The sequence below is a fragment of the Dipodomys ordii genome, unplaced genomic scaffold (assembly GCF_000151885.1).
Source record: "Dipodomys ordii isolate 6190 unplaced genomic scaffold, Dord_2.0 Scaffold67, whole genome shotgun sequence".
In the NCBI taxonomy this organism is placed as follows: Eukaryota; Metazoa; Chordata; class Mammalia; order Rodentia; family Heteromyidae; genus Dipodomys; species Dipodomys ordii.
Window position 1 is genome coordinate 571,656 of NW_012267283.1, and position 27,234 is coordinate 598,889.

Genomic DNA, 27,234 nt, shown 5'->3' on the forward strand with positions numbered 1-27,234 from the left:
CAGTTGGTTTCAGATCCATGAGCGAGAGCCATGGCACACAGGTCAATTCTAAGATTTAGAAACTGCTAGTTTTGAACTTTTTTTTTTTCTTAAGTACTATGGGAGGTCAAGCTAAAAAGTAAGATAAGGCCCTGGACCCCCAAGGAGTTGTCAGGGCAATGGAGCCCAAAGGGATTAAGCTGCAGGACAAGCCCATCACCAGCCGGCCATCTGCAGGGGCAACTTCTGTTGACATTCAGGAAATGAACATAGCCTCTTTGGTAACTGGTCATGGCAAGTTCTTGGATACTGTGGGCCCTCAAGTCGAGGAAAAAAAAATCCCAAGACCATCCACTGCTTAGGGTTCCCAAGTCTATATTTGAGCCAGACCCTCTGGGCTTAATGGCTTTGGCAGATATCCAATCTCTTTGTAACCCCATAAAGGAGAAAAGAGTCCCTATAAAAATACCCACTAAGGCTCCAGTTTTTGCCATGAAATATCTTAGTCTTTTGCAGACCTTTCTGGGTTATCAGCATTGGCAAACATCTTGATATAGTGGGTGGATTTTCCACAGAAAATCATCAATTTTTTTTTGTCTTGGAGGATCAGAATCTGTGCAGACCCTCTTGGCTTCCAAACACTGACAGATAGCCAGCTACTACAAGTCCCCATACAGGGGAGGATTCAGAACATCTTTTCTTTTTGCTATAGAAGTTGGTAAACTCCATAGCCCCTGCTGTCATACCAACACTGACAACTATCCAACCAGCATGAGTTGGTGAAGAACAGAGACCACAGGAAAACATCTACTGGGGCTCCTGTCTTGATCCCAGAAGGTGATAATCTGTGCAGACCCTCCTGGGTTTCTGATTGCAAATGTCAGAACTTACTGTACCCCTTTGTGATGGAGGTCAGACCCAGCACACTTTCCCTGCCTTTGAGGAGCAGCATAATCTGCATAGATCTTCCTCAATGACTTAACAAAGATGATATTCCAACCACTATGGACCCCCAGTCATCACCTTGGGCACATATCTGACAGAAAGGATAATCTGGGCAGGATATCCTCTAAGATGGCTAGCAGCAATTTTCAACCTCTGCATACCCTGTAATCTTTGATAATTTATCCAAACAGACAGGTTATAGGGCTCTTATTCCTTCTTTAAAGGAGACATCTGTGCCAGAACCCTCACAATGGCCAATCTCCTCCTCCTCATGAATTTACAATGTGAAATCATTCCTGCTGCACTCCAGGGTACCAAGTCTAAAACAACAAGAGAGAAGATTAAACCTCCACAGAACCTCCTCAACCAGAAAACAAAGAGCCCCACAGAGATGCCTAAACCCCTGGGTTCTCAGATTTAGCAATCCCTCAATTGAGGGTCCAACTGTTGGACTGCAGTCTGCCATATCCAAATCCACTGATAAAGTTAAATTGCACAGGCTTGCCTCAGTTACCAAGAGTATCCCAAACACCTTTAGTAGCCAATTAATTGTAGGCAGAGCCATTAATAACCAGGATGACAAATATTCAGCAGCCAGAGAGACTAAACCAGGCAAAGGCAAGGTGTCATCAAGCCACTTAAAAATGTGGGATTTGAGGTGAGGCCCCCCCCCCCAAGCTACTTAACTTTCTGCTGCCAGGTTATAAGAGAATACTAACCTGCTACAGGCCACCTCAAACACGAAGAAGGGTCATAAAGCAAAGAGAGTTGCCTATTCGTGGACAACAATGCTGAATTCAATGCTAGTTGAATTGTATAGCCAACCAGGCAAAATAGTACAAGGTATCCTTGATGCATATTACCTTGAATACACAAATACTTAAAGGACAAAGTTTTAAACTTTTAAATACCCAACTGATCATAAAAACTGAGCTCTCAAATGTTGTTGGAAACATCACCACAAAAGCTAGTTGGTCAGCAGATGGTATATTAGGCAGGAGGTCCTTCTCATAGATCACTAAGAGGTTAAAGTTTGACTTGAGCTCTAGAAGAGCAGAGAACCCAACCACTAACCCTTGGCTGCTAGGTATGAATGTAGTCAAGGATTTTAAATGGTGCAAGGCTGCCTCTCCCACCAGTATTTTATACAAAGTCTCAAAAAGTAAAAGCCTCAAAGCCTGCAAAAGGTAAAGAACTACTAGTCTCCAGGCTGCCAAAGCTACTTTGGCAGTGGGAGATTCAAACCAAGGTGAGGCCATCTTGCTCAGCAAGAGCATGCAAGGAACTAAGAACCCCCAATTAACTGAGGCTACAGCTGTTGACATCCAGGCTGCTGGGACTAATTCAAGAGCTAAGGACACTGAAGTAGAGGTCACTGAGAACACCAAGACCACAAATCAAACTGTTAGTCCCCCTTAAGTAGCAGGCCAACCCATTGGAGTCCCACATGCTAGGGCTAATTCCTTCTAAAACGCAAGCTTCCCATATATACTAAAAATGTATATAAATCCCCACAGCCAAACCACTGGAATTTTTACTGCCAGGAGTAATTTGAAAGCAAAAGAAGCTAAACCACTTAAGGATGACTTAACAACAAAATTAGTGCACCAAGCCCTATTCCTCAGTTGAATATATTTCTGCCTGCCAGGGTTAATCCAGAATTTAAACAGCAGAAGGCCACCACCAGAAGAATAAGACCCTGCCTGTGTGATCTTGGAATTACAGGCATCAATCCTAGCCATACTCATTTCCAAGTAGAAAAACCACAAGAATTAACCAAACTTGGCTCGGTGAGGGTAAATGACTAAGGAAAAAAAATTAGCTCCTTAGTTGCAGTGACCAAACTTAAGTGCTTACTAGTTGTTGTGACTACTAGCACTCATATTAGACAATGGAGACAGCTAAACATTTCTGTTATCACAGAGAGTACTGTTTAATGTCTTACATATTTCCACTTTCGGGTTATGTGCAATATAGTTAGAATAAATGACTTCATGTCTTTGTTAATTCTAGCCCCTATGTCATTTCTGGATCATCTTTATTTACTTAATTTGGTCAGTCATAGGGCTTGAACTCAGGGTATGGGCACTGTCCCTAAGCCTTTGTGCTCAGGTCTAGCACTCTACCACTTTGAACCAGCTCCATTTCCAGTTTGGGGGTGGTTACTTGGAGATAAGTGTCTCACAGACTTTTTTGCCTGGTCTGGCTTTGAACTGTGATACTCAGATAGCCTCTGGTATAGCTAGGGTTACAGACATGAGCCACTGGCTTTGATCTTTTTTGGTTGATGAATTTCTTTCTCTACTTCAATCCCCCCCACCCCCTTGTCAATTTTGTACTGAAAACTAAAGTCTAAATTAGTTCTCAAATTTCAGCAAAACAATACCCTGTTTTCCAATAAAATCTTACAGGGACATCCAGAATAATGTAGATAAGATACACTTCCATGTTTACAAGCAAGGCTAACTGTTCATTATCCTACATATTTGGCTTCATAAAGCACACACACACACACATATTTGCTTTTTTTAAGGGTTTGAACCTAGAGCCTTGCACTGGCTAGGCAGGTGTGCTTCCACGAGACACTATACGTGTGTGTGTGCGCGTGCGTGCGTGCGTGTGTGTGTGTGAAATGGGAGCTGACTTGGGACCATCTTTATACTTGCATTTCCCTCACAATGGGATTACACATAGGTACCACTAGCTTGTTTGTTGAGATGGAGTCTTGCTAACTTTTCCTGAGCTAGCTTGAACTGCTGTCCTTCCAGATCACCACCTCCCAATTAGCTAGATTAGAGGTATGGACATCATGCCAGGTCAAGAGCATAGATTTGAGAAATAGTGATATAAAATAATTGAGATAATTGTTCATATATTGTTTTTTGAGGCAGTCCTGAGGCTTGAACTCTTGTCTGGGTGCTGTCCCTGAGCTTTTTTGTTCAAGGCAAATGCTCTACCACTTGAGCCACAGCTCTGCTTCGCACTTTGGGGTGGTTAATTGGAGATAAGAGTCACAGACTTTGCTGGTGAGATCCTCAGATCCCAGACTCCTTTGAGTAGCTAGTATTACAGGTGTGAGCCACCTGCACCCACCCAGCTTATTTTATATATTCTTAAAGATACTGCTACTTGGGGAACTGTACATTTGGCAATTTGTGAGTTATACATAAGAATCTGCGTATGACATAAAAGTAATTAAAATGTTTGCATGCAAAGTCTTTTAAAAAGGATGATGCTCACTTTAGCAGCATATATACCAAAATTAGAATAGTACAGAAAAAATCAGCCCAGCATCTGCACAAAACTAACACAAATTTACACGCAAATGCCCTGTATGGTTTTTTTTTTAATTGCTTTGTTTGTGTGTTTGTTTACTCATAGTACTGAGGATTGTATCCAGGGCCTTGTACTTGCCCTCCTACTTGAGCTGCATCCAAGCTTTTTTAATTTTTAACCTTTGTTTTGAGACAGGGTCATGCCAACTTTGCCTGAACTAGCCTCAAACTCTGTTTACCTTCTAAGTAATTTAGATTTTCTTCTGATTTGTGAGAAACATCTTAATAAGGTGCTTTAAAAAGGGAAAGGGGAATGGTACATAAGCGTAAAAGACAATTTTTTTTGGGGGGGGGTCCGGTCATGGGCCTGAACTCTGGGCCTGGGCATTGTCCCTCAGCTCTTTAGCTCAAGGCTACCACTCTACCGCTTGAGCCACAGCACCACTTCCGGCTTTTTTCCCCCTGCTTTTGTGGTGCTGAGGAATCGAACCCAGGGCCTCAGGCATGCAAGGCAAGCACTCTACCACTGAGCCATCTTCCCAGCCCCAAAGACAATTTTTTAAATAAGCATACAGCAAATAAAAAGCTTCCAATTTTCAGGAAAGTACTTACCTTAATATTTATCACAGCAAAATAAGAGAAAAAATTTCACACTAGAATCATAGTATACAGGATGCTATGCTGTTTAAAATTGCAACTATATACATTACGTAAAAATGAAAGATAATTTGAAGTTCAAGAATTTTTCATTTTATTGCACCAATATTTTGCAAAATATCATCTTAAGAGATGCTGTGTGGAATGAAAGATTGATAACAATGATGCATGTAGTTTCAGTAATCAATGATTATACTTCAATTTTAACTCTTTCACTTACTGCACCTTTTAAATAACTTAAAATTTGAAGCAGTCACAAAGTTAAAAAATAGTTTTATGACTTCACAACGAAGTTTTTAATACCTATTTTTGTACAAACAAGGATATTTCTCCCATCAATTGCGATAGAAGTCAACATTAAAAAGTTAACATTGATGCATCACTTCTGTGCTCCTTAGCCACCATACTCTTCACCAGTTGTCCCAGTAATGTTTGTTAATAACAAAGGATCCAGTTCCGATTCACATGTTCCATCTAGTTGTCATATCTTTTACAATTTTTAGTTTAAGACACTTCCTCCGTTTTTCTTTGACTTTCCTGTCTTTGGCATTGCTAAAAAGTACAAGCAACTTATTTTCTATTGTCTCTCAATTTGAGGATTCAGTTCAGGGTATCTATCACAGTAGTCATTTCTTCTCATGATAGCAGCATATAATTTCATGTTGTTTTGTTACTGATGATGTGTTCTTAGATAACTCAATTATGCTAATGTTTAGCTAGGCTTTTGGAATTATTATGTTGTCCCTCAGTGTCTACGGAGAGTCAGGGAAGGAGTTGGTGGTTCCAGAAACACCTCAAAACCAAAATCTAAGGATGCTTCAGTTACCTTATATAGACTATTTTGCTCAGGGAATAATGAGAAGAAAAAAATCCTACATTTTCATTATAGATGGGAATTTTTTAGACCATGACTACATGTTTTTCACAGATTGTGTGTGTGTGTGTGTGTGTGTGTGTGTGTGTGTGTGTGTGTGTGTGTGTATGTAAAGAGAGAGAGAGGAGTCATCTATACTTAAAAGGGGGAAGAAATAGTACTTTCTGGGCACATATTTTGAGATTTTTTTTTTTGTGACAATACTGTACAGAGGAGTTACAATTACATGGGCAAGATTTGAGATTTTTATAAATATACTGTTCCTTAACCAACTGTCAATTTTAATCAGTATTAATTTAGAGTTTCCTGTTTTATTTCATGGATTATTTTGGTACATAAACTTCTTAATTTGACTTCAAGTTGGTTTCTGTATTCTTTTGCCATTATTCTTTGACTATTTCTTTGTGTTCTGACAAAAATAAGGAAAACACAATAAAACTATTTCATAATCATCTTGGGCTTTTCCTGCCCCAATTCTGGAACCAACTTTTTTGTTTTGTTTTGTTTTAGAGTGCTCTTGTTACTTTTAGGGGAGAGATGCTTAGATGCTTTGTCTGCACACGATTAGTTGAAAACTAGCATTTCTTGTCAGGCTATCCCTTCATTGAATGATGTTGTATGTTCAGACTCTTGCTCCCCCTCACCTCCATGGGTCTTCTTTCTTTGTGCTGCTTACTCTGTCTCATCACACTGTCTACTTAGGCATGTGGACTACTACTCTTTGGGCTCTGATATTCTTGGCTTCTCTTCCACTGAATGCCCTGCTTACTCATGCTCCTTAGTTTCTGATATATAACGAATTCCCTCCCCCAACACACACCCAAATAACTTCTTACTTTGGCTCAGATTCCCTTAACCAGACCATAGGTTCTTCCTTTCAACCTTGCTCAGGTGCTGATGCTCCATGCCATTATGGCTATCTATGTAAAGGCCCTCATTTTCCCACTGAACCAGCACAGTTCTCTCTTCTGTATTTATGTCACCCAAAGGCTTTAAGAACTAAATTGTTCAAGAAAGGAAAGGAAGAGAATGAATAAAGATGGACTTGAATGGTTTTTATATGATGTTTAACATTCCTTACATGTTTTTCCACTTGTTATCTTTTTCCTTTTTTGGAGACAGTCTCTATGTAGCTCAGGCTGGCCTTGAATTCATGAAAAACCTGCTACAGCCTCCTGAGTGCTGGGATTACAGGGCTATACCACCGTACTTGGCTAAGTAACTTTCTTTAATACCATAAATTGCTAATAAATAGGTAGGCTTTTAATTCTTAACTAATTACAAACTTGGGATCAACTGTGGGGGTATTGTGTATATGTTTAATTTTATTACTTCTTTTTTGGGGGGGGGCAGCTGATATTTAGGATTCATATAATGCTTCTGTATAATCAAAAGCTCTGATTTTTACTTGTTTTCCAGAGAACCCAAGCTGCACTGCAGGCTGTGAGTGCTATCCAGTCAGGAAACCTGGCCCTTCCAGGAGCTACTTCCAATGAAGGCACAGTCCTCTCTGGGCAGAGCCCTGTGCTCCGAATAATTATTGAAAACCTCTTTTATCCCGTTACTCTAGAAGTTCTTCATCAGGTAAGAAGAAATACTCCTTATTCACTTTTGTATAACCCCTTTAGTTTTTACTTTTATTTTTTGAAATAGGAGAAATACTCTTTTTTGGGGGGGGGTTTTCCTGGTCGTGGGGCCTGAACTCTGGGCCTGGACATTGTCCCTCAGCTCTTCAGTTCAAGGCTAGCGCTCTACCACTTGAGCCACAGCACCACTTCTGGCTTTTTTTCTTTTTGCTTATGTGGTGCTGAGGAATCGAACCCAGGGCCTCATGCATGCAAAGCAAGCACTCTACCACTGAGCCACCTTCCCAGCCCAGGAGAAATACTCTTACAAAATCATAATCCCCCATAACCTTTGTAAATTTTTTTTTTGTGTCAGTCATGGGGCTTGAACTTAAGGCCTATGCACTGTCCCTGAGCTCTTTTGCTCAAGCTTAGTACTCTACCATTTTGAGCCATAACACCACTTCCAGTTTTCTGGTGATTAATTGGGATTATGAATCCCATGAACTTTCCTGCCCAGACTGGCTTCAAATTGAGATCCTCAGATCACCTGAGTATCTAGGATTGCAGGCATGAGTCACTGGCACCAGGCTTTCTGTAATATTTTCATATTTATCTTCTTTAGGTTATTGTTATTGGATGATATATGCTTAAATAGTGAAAAAACCTTTACTAGGTTGGGAATGTGGCTTAGGAGTAGAGTGCTTGCCTTGCATGCATGAAGCCCATAAACACAATAAGCTGGAAGTGGCACTGTGGTGCAAGTGGTACAGTCTTGTCTTAGCAACAGATGATCAGGGACAGTGCTCAGGCACTTAGTTCAAGTGCCAGGAGTGGCAAAAAACAAAACAAAAAATCCTTTACCATATTATTTTGCAAAGAACTCATACCAGTTAGTTGTTTAATTTAAATTTTTGTTGTTATAAAGGTGATGTACAAAGGATTACAGTTAATAAGTCAGGTAAAGAGTACATTTTTTTTTTTGGACAGTGTCATCCCTTCCTTCTCTCTCTTTTCTGTTTTACCCTCCCATCCCCACCCTAAAGATAATTTTTGACAGCCTCTTTTTTCTAAGATGAGTACATGATTTTAAAAGCCCCAAGAGAGATGGAGGAGAACAAGAAAAAGGTGACATTGATCGAAATGCATTGTACTTACAAATTGAAATGTTGAATTACCCTTAAAGACAATAAAAAATTAAAAATATTGCTGGATGCCAGTGGCTCATGCCTTGTAATCCTAACTACTCAGGAGGCTGAGATCTGAGGACACTGTTTTAAACCAGCACAGGCAGAAAAAAATCTGTGAGTCTCTTATTCCCAATCAACCACCAGAAAGCTGGAACCACTTGCAGTGGATGTGTGGCTCAAGTGAGCAAAAAAGCTTAGGGACAGCCCAGGCTCTGACTTCAAGTCCCAAGACCAGCATGCACCCAAAAAAGCCATGCACTGGTCGTTCATGCCTGTAATTATAACTACACAGAAGGCTGAGATCTGAGGATCAAGATTTGAAGCCGCCCAGGCAAGAAAGTCCAGAAGACTCTTATCTCTGATTACCCACCAAAAAGATGGAAGTGGAACTGTGGCTCAAGTGGTAGAGCACTAGCCTTGAGCAAAAAGCTCAGGGACAGTGCCCAGACTCTGAGTTCAAACCCCAGGACTGACACACACACACACATACACTCACAAAGACCTTAAGGGGAGATATGTAAAACTTCATATGTGTCATGTTAAATAGTAACTAATACCCAACATAATCTTCATATATTACCTATCAAAATGTCTAAATTGTCTTGATAACTGACATTTATTCCATCAAATCATGGGTAATATTTAGAATTTATGAATGGAAGATTACTTACATAATTTTTGTAGTAAATAATAATAGTAAGAATACAGAAAGTCATATATCATTGGTAAGTATTGACTGTTGTAGAGAATAAAGAGACAGTTTGAATCTCAGAATTCTGGTGTGCAGCTGTATGTGATAGATCATGCCCATGTCCTATCTTCTCATGAGGCTGAGATCAGGATTGTGAAGTTCAGGACCAGCCCTAGGCAAGAAAGTTTATGAGATACCATTGTGGTGGAAGAAGCTAATGTGTCCTTACTGTTCCAGATATTAAGAAAGCATAGAACAGATAGATCATGATCCAAGTGTGTACCCGAACAAATGTGAGACCCTTTCTCCAGATAAACAGTTCATAAAAGGGCCAGACACATGGCTCAGCCAAGCTTCAGCACTGTTCCTCAGAAAGAGAAAAGTTTGATGTGCTGATGCACCCCTGTAATTCTCAGCACTGGGGTAGTTTATGGTCAGAGGAATTGTGAGTTGAATGCCAGCCTGGGCTTAATTGACAGCAACCCCCCTTCATCCCATCTCCTTCTCCCCTACCCATACCTCCAAATTAAAAAAAAATAAAACTTAAGCCTCTTGGTTATAGAGTCTTACATTTTTAATGCCTTTGTTATATTTTAAACTAATACTTCATATACAATATCCTCAATGTAATGTGCATTGTACTCTACATAATACTATATAATATTTGACATCTAGCTCCACAGCTTTAGTATTTTTACTCTTTTGGAATCTATTGATTGCATTTCATTATACTTATCATCCCATATGTTAAAGTACTAAAACATTGGAACACACTTTAAGCTTATTTTCATACCTTTGGATTTATTTGTATAACTGAAGAGCTAGCTATAGGGCTGTATGTGCATATGTGCTTTAGAATTGAAAAGCATCTTACTCTCTTCTTGCATTTTGCTTGATCCCTGCAGGGCTAGGGAACCTTTTTTTTTGTCAAGGACCATTTGGATATTTACAACTTCATTTCATTCAAGACCATACAAAATTATCAGTATAGACAGCCGCCACAAGCAATGGATGCGAAGCATACTTAGAAGTCTTTGTGGCTGACTAGTCACATACCAAATGAGCCTGGAGGTTCCCCACCCCTGCCTCAGAAGTTTATTTTTTTGTAACATTATACCAATTGATGTGACTACTCAGACACATTTCCTAATATGATCCTGTGCCATATATGCTACACAAGTTATACTAGTTAGTAGGCCTACTTTGTTCTTTTTAATAATTTTCAGATACCTTTTTTTGTTTGTGTTGGTACCAGTGCATGAACTCTGGACCTCACACTCTTGCATAGCTTTATTCCTCAAGGCTGATGCTCTACCTCTTTAGCCATACCAGTCAGCCAGCTTTTTACTGGTTAATTGGAGTTAAAGAGTCTCAGGTTTGTCTCTTCAGATTGACTTCAAACCCAGGATCCTCAGATTTGATCTCTCCTGAGTACCAGATTACAGGCATGAGCTCAAATACCATTTTCAAAATAAGTATATTTGTGAAACATGTCCTAGGAAGGACTTTAAGAATGATGTCACTTTAGAATTCGTTGTAATGCTTGTCTAGTTATCATGAATTCCTTTAATTTTTGCTTGTCATGAAAGGTTTTGGTGTTACCATCTAATGTAAACTTTGCTGAGTAGATCAGTTTGGGTTGGCAATTGTTGATCTTCAGTGCTTAAATTATACCATTCCAGGCTCTCCTTCGTCGAGGGTTTGTGTGGAGAGAATTCTAAAGGGAGGAATACAATCTGAAGATAGTCAAAATCAAAGAGACAAAAATCACTAGAAGGTCAATTTAGTAAACACAGGAAGAGGGAAAAAACAAAATATAGAAAATCAAGAAAATAGCATCTCTCTATAATAACTCTAACCATTAATGGATTAAATTCTCCAGTCAAAAGAAGAATAGCATATTGGATCAAAAAACAAAATCCATCCAATATTTGTATTCTGTTTTGGGTTTTTAATTGATTAAACCTTCCACTAATTAGGATATATGAATTTAATATATTATCTGTATGTCACATGTATTGAATAAAAGATACTAATCTCTGAATTTAGATAAAAGGATTCAGATACAGACATTTGCACAAAATAATAAACCTTTAAATATAAAGAACATCTTAAAGGCCGTCAAGCTAACTTATAATCGAAAATAGCCCTATTGCAAAAAAAAAAAAAGCATAGCGTCTTTCTTTCCTCCACCACCCTGCAAAAAAGAAAAGCCCTATGCTGATGGCTCACGCCTCTAATCCTAGCTACTAGGAGGCTGAGATCTGAGAATCATGGTTCAAAGCCAGCCAGGCAAGAAAGTCCATGAGAAAATTTTCTCCAGTTATAACCACCAGAAAATTGGGAGTGGTGATGTGGCTCAAGATGGTAGAGCACTAGTCTTGAGCAGAATCCACTCAGGGAGAGCACCCAGCTCTTGAGTTCAAGCCCCACAATCAACCAAAGGAAAAAATAAAATAAAAAAGGAATGATGTTCACAGCCATGTTTGCTCTCTACAGGGATCCAACATTTATTTACATTCTTCAAAACCAAAGCATGAGACTTTAAATCAGAAAACTTGAATTATAGCTGACACTTTACTCTGTTCATTTCACAAAGTGGTATTACTGCTCTCTGTACTGTGATGCATTTGCAACTATATAAGTTAGCTTGCTAACTTATTAGCCTTTCATAAAAGATGTTCTTATACCTATTGCTCAACAGTGTTACTACCCAACAAAAATGTGATGAGCTTATTCCATGTCACATGGTCATGTCTTACTCTGTTTATCCTTTTCCCCAAGCAGCAACTGTACCTTATTTTCTCTCACAAAAGATCATGGAGTCTGTTAGGTAATGAAGACTAATTATGAGACTCCTCAGTAGCAATTATTATAGTAGGATTCTCATTCTTTTAGTTTTAGCTCTCCCTGTTTAACTCTCTTCAAGGCTATTAGATTAAAACCAACTCATCCCAAAGGGGAAACTCTTAGGAACCTTGGAGACTGAACCTTAAATGCAGATGCATGTTCTATCTCTTTATCCTCCCTACCTAACACTCTTGTTAATATTTTTTAACACCATGGCCTTTTCAGACATGTAAGTTGCACATTTTATACCCCATTTTGTGGGTTGCCTTCTTACTCTGTTGACAACTGTCTTTTGTTGCACAAGATTTTGAGGTAGACTGTTTTTTGTTGTTGTTGTTGTTGCCTGTGTTTTAGGATAGTTAATGTGAGCATTCTTTCTACTTGTTTAAAAAGGAAGATTAATTGCCTTAAAGACATTGGCATATATCTTACCAGCATTGAAAATTCCTAATTTTTAATTCTTAGCAGAAGGTCAGGTTTCTAGCATATTAATATCCAAATCAAAATACAGTAACAGAGGAAAACAATGTCTTACTGTTTTCAGAATGCTACCTAGTCTTTCAGAATGATATACTACCAACCCAGTTCTGAGTTTTTGTGGAACAAAGTTTAACAAAGTTAACTAAGGCTGTGCCAGGAAGATTTTTCTCTGATTCTTATCAGAAGACATTTCAAAAAGTCCTTCCTTGATCACTTTTGTACTATTCTCACTTGCATTCCAGGTCAATCTTACTCTTTTATTTTTATCATATGACCAGATAGGATATTGCTTACTTTTTTTTCATAAAGGCAGAGAGTTTTGTTTTGTTCACTGCTGATTTCCTAGTGCTCAGAACAGAGTCCTGTGAATATTTGTTGAATAGTGCTCTGTTTGAACATATTATTCTACTTACCCTGTTGTTTGTCTTATAAAAACTATCTGGAAGTAGAGCTAATTCACAGAATGAAATAGTTACACCATTTGGTTCTCCCACATCCAATTATGTGCTTTGTAACACCATTATCTTACACTATCAATTCCCTCCGTAGCCTCCTATTATAGTATTGTACCATTTATACTTGTATAAAGCAGGATAAGTTTGAGTCCTTTCTTGTGTCAGGTCCTGTAACAGTACATGCTGAATGGCCTTTGAAACATTAACATTTTAGACTTTAAATCATTTTAGCACCGATAGTTTTAACAGAGAAGATTGCTTCATTTAAAAAATGGAGCCTATACAACTTTGGAGGGGGGTGTAGTTGTGGAAGTGGGAGGGAAGGGATGGTAGGGGGAAAAACAGAGGAGGAGGCAACAATGCTTGATAGGAAATGTACTCATTACCTTGCTCATGTAACTGTAACCCCTCTGCACAGTATTTTTACAATAAAAAATGTACAAAAAAATGGAGCCTATAGCTAGGTATATGGCACACACAGATAATTCTAGGACTTGAGAGACTGAGGCAAGAAGACCTCAAGTCAAGACCTTATGAACCTTCAAGACTCAAAAAAAAGAAAACGGAATGCATACTCAAGTTAACTTATTTATAAAAATAATATTAGTTTAATATTTCCAGATTTAACCTACTATGAATTTCTTTCCAGATATTTTCTAAATTTGGCACAGTTTTGAAGATTATCACCTTTACAAAGAATAATCAGTTTCAAGCCTTGCTTCAGTATGCTGACCCAGTGAATGCACATTATGCCAAAATGGTAATTATATATTTTTAAAAAAATTTTCACTGGTTAATCTCTCACCTTGTGATACATGAAGGATGATGCCATTAAGTCTTCTGTCTTGCTACAGTTTACTATCATTTTATTTTAAACAGTGCTTAACAGTTTAACTATTTTGAACTGTACAGTTCCCTATGTTCTTTTTTCCTAAAGTAAAAACTATTACTTTCTTCATAGGAAATATTTCCAAATCTGTCTCCTCTTAGATCTCCAAGACTTATTACAGTTTATAAGTCAAGCACCATTACTCCTGATGTAATCTGACAAAGTAGATTATCTTTTTATTTACTAATGTTGTATTTAGCCAAAAATTGATCATACTCAGTCTTTATTCCATTGAGCTCTAAATTGGTGATGTTAAATCTTCTCTTGTTTTGTTTTTAATTTATTTTTTGTGACAGAACTGTAGCTTGAACTCAGAAACTCAGAGTCTCTTGCTGTTGTTTTTTGTTTGTTTTCTCCCATCTAGTGCTCTACCAATTGAACCCCATCTCTGCTTTCAGGTTTTTGGTGGTTAAATGAGTCTTACTAACATTTCTGCCCTGGCTGGCTTCAAACCTTAATCCTGAGATCTTACCCTTCTGAATAGCTAGTGGCATGAGCTACTAGAACCCTGCTTTATATTGTCTTTTTTAATATACAAATAGTTGGCCTTTTGATAAGTACAAAACTTTTTTTATGACATCAAACTTCATTTAGTTATGTTAGACACATTTCATCTTGAGATATATATGTACTCATTCCATCTTATATTGATCTCTGAATCAATTCTAACTTCTGCTCAAAGATAGACTTCTGGTTCTCCAGAATATAGCTTTAATATTTACTCTTTCCTCTATCTGCCTATAAACATTCATCATAGACAAAATAACCACAATAGTAGTTAGTGTTTCTGCAATACTATATAGTAATTTTCTGAGCTTTTTCATTTCTTCCCTAATTTGATCCTGGCACGGGTAAAATAGATGTTTTTTATTTTATACATAAACTGATTTAAGAGCTTTTTCTTTTCTTACATAGATTCGTAGGGTCAGTGATAGATGTAAAAATCTCAGTCTTTGGCTTTTAGTCTAGTGCTCCCTAGCTTTATACCTAATTGCCACTTGATTTATTAGTGTTATCTTGCCAAACATCAATTCCTTTCTCACATGCTTTAGGCGCTGGATGGCCAGAATATCTATAATGCATGCTGCACTCTGCGTATTGACTTCTCCAAGCTCACCAGCCTTAATGTGAAATATAATAATGATAAAAGCAGAGACTTCACTCGCTTAGACCTTCCTACTGGTGATGGTCAGCCATCTCTTGAACCTCCTATGGCTGCTGCTTTTGGTGAGTAGTTCCTTTTTCAATCACAAAGCAAGTTTTCCAAAATTATATATCTTATTAATCTTATGTGAGCCCCTTTTGAATGTCTCAGAATTTGTAAAGGAGAATAAGAATCATGGAACAAAATGTGCCCATAATATTAAGAAGTTAGTTGACAGGTCACATAAATATCTGAAATGGAATTTCAAATTTATTTTCTTACACAATATATTCATATTACTCATAGGCTACATAACAACTTGGTTCAATTTAATCATCTTAACTATTAATCTTGACTTAAATATGTTTACTTGTAGTCAATACAATTCTCTTGAAAAATGTCTTAGTTTTTAAATAGTGAAGTTTAAAGTCAGTGGCCTAAATTAACAGTATAGAATATACAAGTGTGTACTAGCATACTTGTAACACCAACTACTTGGGAGGCAGAGGTGGTTGGACCATGCACCAGGGCCACTTGGGCAAAAGCTAAACACTATCTAAAAAACTAAACAAAAATAAGGACTAGTAATGTGGTTCAAATGGTAGAGCACTTGTTTAGAAAATGAGTGAGGGCTGGGAAGGTGGCTCAGTGGTAGAAAATGAGTGAATAAGGCAAGCTTTTATATAAAGGAAACAGCAATGATGACCCAGTCTGGATCTATCATTAGGTTAATATGTGCAACTTTTTTGTTTCAAGCTTTCAAAAGTGTAGCTTATTATTTGGATAAAGTATTAAATATTAATACCCTTTGGTGTTTCTTTTCAATTCTGAAATAACACAGTAAAATATTGCTTACTAAGTAGTATTTAGTCCTTTATGGCTAAGAAAATTAAAGAAGTATAAGATAATGAATTGGTTTTCCAAATTTTTCTGAAAATTGTTTGGAACTCTAAAAGCTTTTTTAATATTTCAATATTTATTTACCTGAATTGTAGGACCAGCCAAATGATTTTGTCATTACCATTTGTATAACGAATTATAGACACTGGAGCAAATTCAAATTTGCCCAAATTTAGCCATCAAATGCACAATTTATTCCAAAAGCTAAATAAATACACATACACATACATGTGTATTTATTTATATTTAGTGTATGTGTGCTGGTACTGGCACTTGAACTCTGGACTTTGTGCCCTGAACTTGGCTTTTATTGCTCGTGGCTTGTGCTCTACCACTTGAGCCATACTTCCATTTCTGCCTTTTTGCTGAGTAATTGGAAATAAGAGACTTGAGGGTTTGTCTGCCCAGGCTGGCTTCAAACTATGATTCGCAGTCTCAGGCTCCTGAATAGCTAGGATTTCCAGGTGTATACCACTGGCACTGCCTTTTTGGGAGGAAGAGGTAAGAGTGAGGTTTGAATTAAGGAGTTGTACTTACTTGTCATATACTGTACTATTGGCACTATACTCAAGTCTGCACATACATCCTTTTTTTTTTCTGGTGCTTAGACTCAAGGCTTCATGCTTTCTAGGCAAGTGCTCTGCTGCTTGAACCACTCCTCCAACCCTTTTTGCTCTGGTTATTTTTTATAATCTAGCTTGAACCATAATCTTCGTACTAATACTTTTTGCCACCCTACCTAGCTTTTTTCCTGCTGAGACGGGGTCTTGGAGACTTTTTTTGCCCAGTCTGGCCTGGGTCTCTGATCAGTCTCCTTTGCAGCTAGCATAATAGGCATATCCACAGCATATAGCTATTGAGAGCTATTGATTGCAGTGGAGTCTCTTGAATGTTTTGTCTGGACTAGCCTCAACACAGTTTCTTCTGGATCTCACCTTTCTTGGTAGTTATGATTACAGGTGTAAGCTACAGCACCTGGTTGAATTTTGGTTTCTGAATATAAAATAACATGTTCTGAGCTTTTTATTATGTTATTAGCAAATTCTTCACCATTACAAAGTAGTGTCAGCATCCTAAGATTAATAATTCATCAGAGAAAAATATTTTACATATTGTATGAAAGTTTCTTCTGCTGGGTGCCAGTGACTCATGCCTGTAATCCTAGCAATTCACAAGACTGATATCTGAGGATCAAGGTTCAAAGCCAGCCCCACTAGGAAAGTAGCTCAAGTGATACAATGCTAGCTTTGAGCAAAAAAATCCCAGGGACAGTGCCCAATCCCTGAGTTCAAGCACCAGGACCAGCACCAAAACGTAATAAAGTAGTTTTTATTCTAATGTACCTCTTCCTAATGTCTGACACAGTTTACCCTTCCCCTCCTTGTTACTTTTTTTGGGGGGTTAATTCGTGGGGTTTGAACTCTGGGCTTGGGCACTGTCCCTGTGCTCTTCAGCCCAAGGCAGAGCTCTACTGCTTGAGCCACAGCAACACTTCTGATTTTCTGGTGGTTTATTGGAGATAAGAGTCTCATGGACTTTCCTGGCCTGGCTGGCTTTGAACTGTGATCCTCAGATCTCAGCCTCCTGAGTAGCTAGGATTACCCCTCCTTGTTACTCCTGCCTTCTGAAATATCATACTCTACTCTCTTCATATGTCACTGACTACTCTTTCTTCATTAACAGTAGTTCTGAAGTTTTAATTCTGAGTCAAGAATTCTGTCCCTATTTTCGGTAATATGTTTTGTGCCTATAGAATACTTCTGAGTGGTAAATATATTGTGTATAATTGTATCACTACCACTTAGATTGATAAATAAAATATTCATATTAAGGAAGAACTTCTTGTACTTCCCTCATGGATTATTTTCTTGTTCTCCTTGCCCCAAGATAGCTACAACCACAGATTTGATTATTGTTTTCTTTCTTCCTTTCGTGTGTGCGTGTGTGTATGTGTGTGTGTGTGTGTTGAACTTTGGGCCTGAGTGCTGTCTCTGAGCTTTTCAGCTCAGTACTAGTGCTCGACCACTTGAGCCACAGTGCTACTTCCGATTTTCTGGTGGTTAATTGGAGATAAGAGTCTCATGGACTTTCCTACCCTGGCTGGCTTTGAACCACAATCCTTAGCTCTCAACCTCCTGAGTAACTAGGATTATAGGCATAAGCCATCAGTGCCTGGCATTTTCTTTCTTTTTTTTCCCCCGTTTTGCCTTTAAAAAAAATCCATTTACATAGTCCTAAACTCTGCCCCCTCCCCCATATTGAGATCTTTACAAACTGGCATCATACTTTTTTTGGGGGGTGGGGAGGCGCTGGTCCTGGAGCTTGAACTCAGGGCTTATGTTCTGTCCCTGAGCCTCTCTGTGCTCAAGGCTAGCTCTCTACCATTTGAGCCACAACCCACTTCTGGCTTTCTTTTACTGGTACTGAGGAATCGAACCCAGGGTTTCATGCATACTAGACAAGCACTCTACCCCTAAGCCAAATTCCTAGCCCCATATTCTTTCGTTTGTGACATCTTTCATTAGGTATTTGTGACTGACTGGGGCTGTGGCTTCTTCATTCTCAGTTCAGTCAAATGTATATTATTATCTATGTATTTTATTATTGGTAGAAATTTGTGTTGTGATTTATTTCCCTTATCTCAGAACATTTGAGAATAAGTTACAGATATGGTGCCCTTTACTTAGTCATGTGTTAACAAAGAACAAACATATTCAGACTTAAACACAGTTTAGTAATCCTAATGGGAAAATTCACATCTGTACAATACTATTACCATTTTACAGACATTTTAAGAAATTTACCAATTGTAAAAAACTTAAAAGGAGGGGCACACAGAGAATGGTTAAGAAATGGTAACATAAAAAGTGAATTTGATTAAAGTACACTACATGCAAGTTGTAATCAGAATGAAACCCCTCTGACAATTTATGCTAACAATTTTTTTAGTATATAACACTAACATTTCAGGAAAAAATTCCATTTGTGAACATGATAGATTTATTTATTTATTTTAGTAAAAGACTAATTTATTGTGTATTGCTAGAGTCCTCAAATACAGATGGAATATTTCCACCTTTTTAATGTTTTATGATTTGCATTTTTGAAGAGTTCAAGAAGGCTGGGGCCCTGGTGGCTCAGCCCTATAATCCTAGCTACTCAGGAGGCCCAGATCTGAGGATCATGGTTCAAAGCCAGCCTGGGCAAGAAAGTCCTTGAGACTCTTATCTCCAATTAACCACCAGAAAATTGGAAATGGCACTGTGGCTCAAGTGGTAGAGCACTAGCCTTGCGTTGAAGAGCTCAGGAACAGTACCTAGGCCCAGAGTTCAAATTCCACGACCAAAAAAAAAGAGTTCAAGGAGAATTTGTAGAATGTGTTATCTTCAGTGCAGTTATGTCATTAAAAATTTTTTTTCTTTGGAGGGGGGCAATATTGGAGGTGAACTTTTATTTGCCAGGAAATTGCTGTGCCACTTGAGCCATGGCCCTAGCCTTCATTGCTTTATTTTTTATTAGATTCTCGCATTTATGTTCAACCTGGTCTGGACCACAATCCTCCTATTTACACTAACTATAGGCAATGGCAGGTATAAACACCATGCCCAGGGCAAGCATAAACACCATGCCCAGCATGTTAATGGTTAAGATTGGAGTCTTTTTCCTGGGCTGTCCTTGAATAGCAGTTCTTTTAATTGCTACATTTTAAGTGGCCAGGATTATAGGTGTAAGCCACATCCTCTGGCAGGAATCTCATATTTTCATATCAGAGTCTCTCTCTCTCTCTCTCTCTCTCTCTCTCTCTCTCTCTCTCTCTCTCTCTCTCTCTTTTGCTAGTCTTGGGGCTTGTGAACTCAAGGCCTGGGCTCTGACCCTGAGCTTCTTTTTCTCAAGGCTAGCACTCTACCACTTGAGCTCACAGCGCCACTTCCAGCTTTTTCTGTTTATATGGTGCTGAGGAATTGAACCCAGGGCTTCATGTATGCTAAGCAAGCACTCTACCACTGAGCCACAGCCTTCAGAGTTTCTATTTTTTGGTAAAAAAGTGTCACTGAAACAATATCTTTCTCAGTCCATTATTTGAGATACTCAATGTCAGGTTTTACTATTTCTGGTAGTATTAACTCTTGATGACTTGTTAAAGGTGTACTCTGCTAGACATCTTCCCTGTAAAATTACTGTTCTTCCCTTTTAATTATATGTAGGTTAAAAGTGTACAAATATCCAATTCTTTATCTCTTTTCACCTTCTAGTGTTTACATCCATTGCCAAATACTTGTGATGCTTGCTTACCATGGTTAATTTGGTACCTCTGTTTCTTGTACATTTACTAGCTGGCATAATAAAACTTTTTTATTGTGTGTGGTAATATAAGCTCCTTGGGATGCTGAAACAAGAGGATCATAAGTTCCGAGCCTGCTTGGGCAATATAGTAATACTTTAAAAGTATAGATATGGTGGTCCAGGGGGCACAGAAATGAAGGCATAAATACAGCAGTGGTAATACTACACTGTGTTCAAAATGAAGTATACAACTTGTTCATGGGGGTAAAAGGAAAAAATGGGAGAGCTCAAAGGAAGGGGTAACATTGCCCAAAAGAAATGTACTCAATTACCTGACTTATCAAACGGTAACCCCTCTCTACCTCACCTTAATAATTTTTTAAAAAGAATAGGGATGGGGGTTGGGGATTTAACTCAGTGGAAGAGGACTTGCCTAGCAACTGCAAGGTCCTTAGTTTGGTCCTCAGTCCCCATGTGGGCCAGGGTGGCACTAAAAGAATAGGGATAGAAGCTCCCTGGGGAAATAACTTTGTGGTAGAGTGCTTACCCAGCACTCAGGATATCTAGTAGTTTGTGATCTTGTGTACACATGCACACTTTTTTTCTTTTCATCACCGACCTCATATCTTAGTATAGACTCATAGATTCTTACTTTATTCTATGGGTTATAATTCTTAACTGTCAATTTTCATTTTATGCTCTTAATTTTCCCATTTGAAAATGGGAGACCTTTTATATGGCTTGTGTGGTTTTTGACATGCTCTCTCATTGGCTTTGACATACTCTCATCATCATTTGAGTACTTTCTGGCTCAAGACATCCTACATCTTCTATAACTCCTCTGATCTAGCTCCTCACTTATTTCTCTAGTTAGTAAAAAGCGATAGTTAGAAGTCAATATCTAGGATATACAGAAATTAGGCATACTCATACTAAGGAACATGAATACTAAAGTTGTCCTTTTAACTTAACTACCTTGAGCTAATTTACAATTTGTCTCTTGCCTTATGCTTCATGAGATTGAAGAAAGAGAAGCTTAGTTTGACTGGGTTAAGATTTTTGTTCTGGTTGATCTTTATCATCTTGTTGACTTTTAGGCAATTAGGTTTTTTTTTTTAAATCTTTATATAATGGACATGTTCTACAATAAGATTGTGTTACTTCATCTGCTATATGTTAAAAAAAAAGTACCAAAGAAATTAAAGACATCTAATGCCACTTTTTAAAACACTTAATATTTCTTTAATGTACTGAGTTTTGAGTTCATGGCTTCGCTAGACAAGTACTCTGCTACTTGAGCCACATCCCAGCTCTTTACTTGAATACAGTCTTGCCTTTATCTTAGGAGGCCTGGACTGTAATCCTCCTATTTGTGCTTCCCATGTAGTTAGACTAACAGGTACATGTCACCACATCCAGCCTTTTGATTGATTGAGATGGAAGCTTGAGAACATTTTTGCAGCATGTAGCCTTTGACTGCAATCCTCCAGATCTCTTGCCTTCTGAATAGATAGGATTACAAGTGTGAGCCTGTATTCGGTTTAAAATTATTCTTTTTCACATATAATTGTACATAGTTATGAGATTCAGTGTGAGTACTCTTCTTAAAATATACTAGGCATTGTCTAACAGGTTACTTTGCTAAAATGATTTTGTGTCTGCACCTTTCGGAATGTAGATTGATAAAACTTTATAAAAGATTGTTTTGTCAAATTTTAACATATTCCTATTAATCATATTGTAGTTGGAAATAGTTATTTTAAATTTAGCCTTAGTACTTGTTTAGCAATTATTTTGTTTTATTAAATGTTTTATGTTAGTTATCTCAGAATGTCTTCTTTTCTCTAAAATCTGTCTGGCATGAAAAAATCTGTCTGGCATATTTATTGTAGGATTCATAAAGTAGAGACAGAAGGATTGTTATTTTCAAGCAAATCTCCCTCTCACACACACATACAAACTCAGAACTAAAATAAATACATACATACATTCTACTTTGGCTCATGTTCTACTTCCCCTCCTAGCCCGAATAGCCATCCCCATATGGATGTATTAGTCACTTTGCTATATTTACAAACTGCTTTATTTTCCTCTCTCCCAAAACAATAGTTTATACCAGATAAGCATTTCTCTTTGTCACATTCCTCATCATCAACTATTAGCAAGTTATCTGTCGTCATGTCTTTTCTGTATAGGTTTCAGGCTGAAGGTGTCACGCTTAGCATTCTTGTGATAGAGAATAAGAAAGCTGATACAAATAAATAACATCCTGAAGCTTTTGTGCCATATTCATTTCTGCATTTATTCTGTTTAGAATAGTGACAATCAAGCCCAGTGTGATTTGCAAAGAACAGTGTGCTTCTCCTGGAAAAACAACTTAGGTCACATGACTAGCCAGTTACATCAAAGGGACAGGTGAATGCTAACAAGATAGACTCTACTGTATCCTTGTTGAACTAGATTGTGTAGTGAGTACTCTAGTCTTGAAGACTGTTAAGTAAGTCTTCCTTTACCAATGATCTTGAGCAAAGTAAGGTGAGTTTAGTAAGAACAGAATTTATGTTTGTTTTTTTTGTTTTGTTTTGTTTTTGCAATAGGGTCTTGCTATGTAGGCCTTGAAGTTGAGATCTCTTGCCTCAACCTGTGCTGAGATGACAGGTGTGTTCTGCCACACTTTCCTAAGGGTTAAAGTTTTTATCTCTTTTTTTCAGTAATTCTTCAGCACAAGAATGTTTAACTTATAATATGTTTTCATTGTGTGTGTGTACATTTATACACATACATGTATATTTATTGAGTAGATTTTTCTTTATCAGTTTTTCTGTAAATTCTTCTGTGTGGGGTACTTTCTCTTAATGCTAATTCTCTGTACCAGTGTTAGATGTGCAGTCTTTTTGTGCCAGTGTTTTGCTGAGCTATTAATAAATCACAGCTACATATTTAACAAGTTACATTAAATAATTCCCTTTTACAGAGATACAGAAATTACATGTCCTTTCATCTCCTATGTAAAATAGAGCCTATATACTTATGCCAATAAATACGCCATTTCCATATTATTAACAAACCAAAGCCCTCCCTTTGATATTTTTATTATCATACGCATATATTGTACATGAGGAGTTTCATTGTGACATCTCTATACATGTATATAATGTATCCTGGTGACAATCTCACCTTCTATCACTCCTCTTATTCCAGTTTTTTTTTTTCTTCTTCCTTTTTCTCCACCCTTCCCACTCCTTCCAGGGCCTCATATGAATTTGGCCTGCTGGCTTATTAGCTGGTGCTCTACTACTTGAGCCTCATTTCCAGCCTGGGTTTTTGCTGTTTATTTTGGAGAGAGAATCTTGTGGACCTTTAGCCTAGGCTAGCTTTCAGTTGCTAAAGATCCTCCAGATCTCAACCTTATGAGTAGCTAGGATTATAGGTGTGAGCTACCAGTGCCTGGCTTACTCCCCCTTCTTAAAGCAATTTCAATAGGTTTCATTGTTATATTTTCATATGTGCAAATAAACTACTTCAACCATTTTCATCCTTATCTACCCTTTCTGTCTCCCCCCTCATTGGTAGTCATCCCCATCAGAACTTGTTTACTTTCCTGTCATTTCATTCCTTTTTAGTGGGCATCAGTTGCACCAAGGGGTTTCATTACAGACATGTACATATTATCTTTTGCTTAAAATATGCAGATAGTGATGGCTCAGACATGTCATCCTAGCTATTCAAGCTGAGATCTGAGGATTGCAGTTCAAAACCGTCCAGAGCAGGATGTCGGTGAGACTCTTAACTCCAGTTAACTACAAAAAGCCAAAGTAGAGCTGTGGCTAAAGTGGTACAGTGCTAGTTTTAATCAGAAATGCTCAGAAACAGTGCTTAGGCCCTGAGTTCAAGCTCCAGGACCATTCCAACCAATAAAAAAAATAAAACCAACCAAAGAAAAATTGCTTTCTGTTCCTCCTGTTGACCAGTAGCATTCAACAGCATTATATTTCAGAATTATTTACCCTTCATCCTTTCCCTTTCATCTCGTTTTCCTAAGTAGCCCCATAGTTATAATCATATTTTATGCATATATGTATATATCTAATGTATCTATGTATCTACAAATCCACAGATATGTATGTGTTTTAGGATAGCTTCTACATATGAGTGAAAATATAACTATGCTTGTCTTTTTTGTTGTTGTTGTTAGTTGTGGGGCTTGAACTCGGGGCCTGGGTGCTGTCCCTGAGCTCTTTTGCTCAAGACTAGCACTCTTCCACACTGAGCCCAGCTCAGGGACTTTTCTGCCTGGGCTGGCTTCTAACCACAATCCTTAGATCTCATCCTCCTGAGTAGCTAGAATTACTTTTTACATAGGAGAAAAAAAATGTTCTAAATAAGAGCCAGAATCTGAGCCTTGTCCAGACTCAATTAGTGACTGAATTATGCTTTTGGGGGTAGGGTGCTGGGAGTTACTGTGATTTGAACCCTCCCTTGCACTTGCCAGACAAGTGCTCTACCCTGTGAGCCATGCCCCAGCCCTAAACCATATTCTTTATCCTTGAACTCAATTGCAAGGATTTATACCCTCTGGAGGTAGCAAAGCCTCTTACTCATTAAAGATTGTCTCTTGTATAAATATATATTCCACAACAATTTTATTATTGTTATCTGTAATCTTGTATAGCCACTTTATTTATATTGTTTTAATAAGCATATTTATAGAAAGTAGTATATTTATTGTGGCTTCTCTTTCTTCCTAGGTGCACCAGGTATAATTTCTTCACCATATGCAGGGGCTGCTGGATTTGCCCCAACAATTGGATTTCCTCAAGCTGCAGGTGAATTTTTTTAAGTTGAACTTCAGTTTTTTAGATGGAATTCTTTGTTTTCTAGGCACTTACTAAGATGAAAAGTGAATGATTTGATTTATAATAAAAGCATTAGGTAACAGCAGCCATAAACAGTTGTTTGATGCGCATCTTCCTACTGTTTCCAGATAGTTCCCTCTGGTTCCAGTCCAAACTCCAGCAATTCTATTAGATGTTCTGAGTCACCTGTTCTTATGTTTGGCATAGATACATACAGGTTTACCACATTAAACCTTAAGTTGTTACATAAAGTATATGAGCTGCATTTGATAATAGGCTTAGCAATATTATGTTGAACATGCCTGAATTTTATCTTTGTATCTTCAGTGGCACTCAGCATACATTACATAGTCAGTAAATATTTGACTTAATGAATACTTACTATTCAGCCTCTTCCAAACGTCTTGCCAGTGATAGGGTTTATAAGATTACCATACGGGAGTATATTTTTTTCCCTCTTTAGCTAATGGAAATAGAAAAATGGAAGTTGACTAATACTTCAGTAATAATTATTGTTTAAACTGATCATAAGGAAAGGAAAAAAAAACACTTGGTTATTTTATCTCTTTAAAAAAAGCACTTCAGGGCCAAGCATGTGCTCATGCCTATAATCTCAGCTACAAGGGAGTTATATTAGATGGAGGTAGAGGCTGGATGCTGGCCTCTGACAGAAACACAAGACTCTATCTGAAAAATAACTAAAGCAAAAATTGGTTTGTGAACATGGCTCAACTGGTAGAGTACCTGCCTGGCATGCTCAAAGACCAAGTTCAAACCCTATTAGCTCCCTCCCCAAATAAAAAAGAAAGGGAAGGGAAAGGAGGAAGGAAGGAAATGCTAGATGGTAATTAAGAAAATAGTGACATGCTGTTAAGCTGATTATAAAAAGTACATTTTTAGCTTTTAGTAAATTGCCTTACTTTTTTTTCTGATAATAGTCTTTATATAGTAACCTGATAGTTCTGGGAATATTAACCATTTCCCAATGGAGAAGATAGAGTTTACTAAAAAGGAAAGAATGACGAAGAAGTCTAGTTTAAGGTGTCATTATTGGATGGTTTTTAATTCATTGTAACCTATCTTCAAGTGGCTATTCTACATAATTGGTTGAAAACAAAAGAGCTCCCCAAAATTTAATTGGTAGATATTTGAAGTAGTTTATGTGTTTTCCTTCATTTTAGATACTTCTTTTAGATCTATACTATGTAGAAATGACAGTAATACATATTAAGAATGATTAAAAAGTGAGGAAAGAAAGCTCCTGACTTAATAAAGTCTAGTAAATCACACATACATGTGCGTGCATGTGGACACACACATCCCCCACAGTGGTACTAAACTGTACTCTTAGCAATATATCACAGAACTACAGATAAAAGTCACAGACTTGGTATTGGTTGTATTCAATATTCAGCCTGTGAATGTGGTGGGCACTTTAAAATTCAACAGTGTAGATGATAATAGGAATAATCTTTTTAGATGGTCAAGCAGAATAGGCTGAGTATCAAATATATTGAAATTTTGTTGCATGATATGTTGTCATGCAAGTATAATAAATTTTGAAATTAAGAAAATGAAAAAATTAAGGAATTGGTTCATTTTATATAAACTAGAGGTATATATGTAGATATGTATTTGGCTAATTTTCAGCCAAGATACAAATAAGTCCTCAAGAGGGACTTTCTGGTGAAAGTAGTTTTTTACATAAAATGTCAACATTATGCCTTTATTAGAAATTTAAGTAGTTTGAGAATATCAAGGAGAGCAGAAAATAGGAAAATATCACAAAAGAATATTGCGCACTATAAGTCTATTACTGATCATACTAATGTTTACATAGTACTTTCTCTTTCCTTCTTTTCCTCCTTTATTTCTCTCATTCCTTTCTTTACGCCCTTGCTTCCTTCCCTCCTTTCCTCCTTCTCCCTTTCCCCCTCTTCCTCTCTTTCCCTCTCCCTGTCTCCCTCTCCCTCTCTCCTTGTCTCTCTGTCTCTCTCTCCTAGGACTTGAACTCAGGGCCTGAGCTCTGTCCCTTTGCTTTATGCTCAAGGCTAGCGCTTTACCACTTGAGCCACAGCTTCCACCTTTTTCCAAGTAGTTTATTGGAGATAAGAGTCTTACAGACTTTCCTGTCAGTCTAGCTTTGAACTGTAATTCTCAGATCTCCAGTCAGGATTACAGGCGTGAGCCAATATAAGGT

General features: G+C 37.7%; 1 protein-coding gene across 5 annotated transcripts in view; it reads left to right on the forward strand.

Annotated features, from left to right (window-relative positions):
* The window catches only part of Ptbp3 (polypyrimidine tract binding protein 3), an 88,501-nt gene that overhangs the window by 48,613 nt on the left and 12,654 nt on the right, over positions 1-27,234 (forward strand). For all 5 annotated transcript variants that reach the window (XM_013023342.1, XM_013023344.1, XM_013023343.1 and 2 more), the window contains 4 exons: positions 7,150-7,314; positions 13,611-13,721; positions 14,903-15,077; positions 24,927-25,004. In XM_013023342.1, the coding sequence (XP_012878796.1) occupies positions 7,150-7,314; positions 13,611-13,721; positions 14,903-15,077; positions 24,927-25,004 (529 nt within the window). The remainder of the gene's footprint in view (positions 1-7,149; positions 7,315-13,610; positions 13,722-14,902; positions 15,078-24,926; positions 25,005-27,234) is intronic.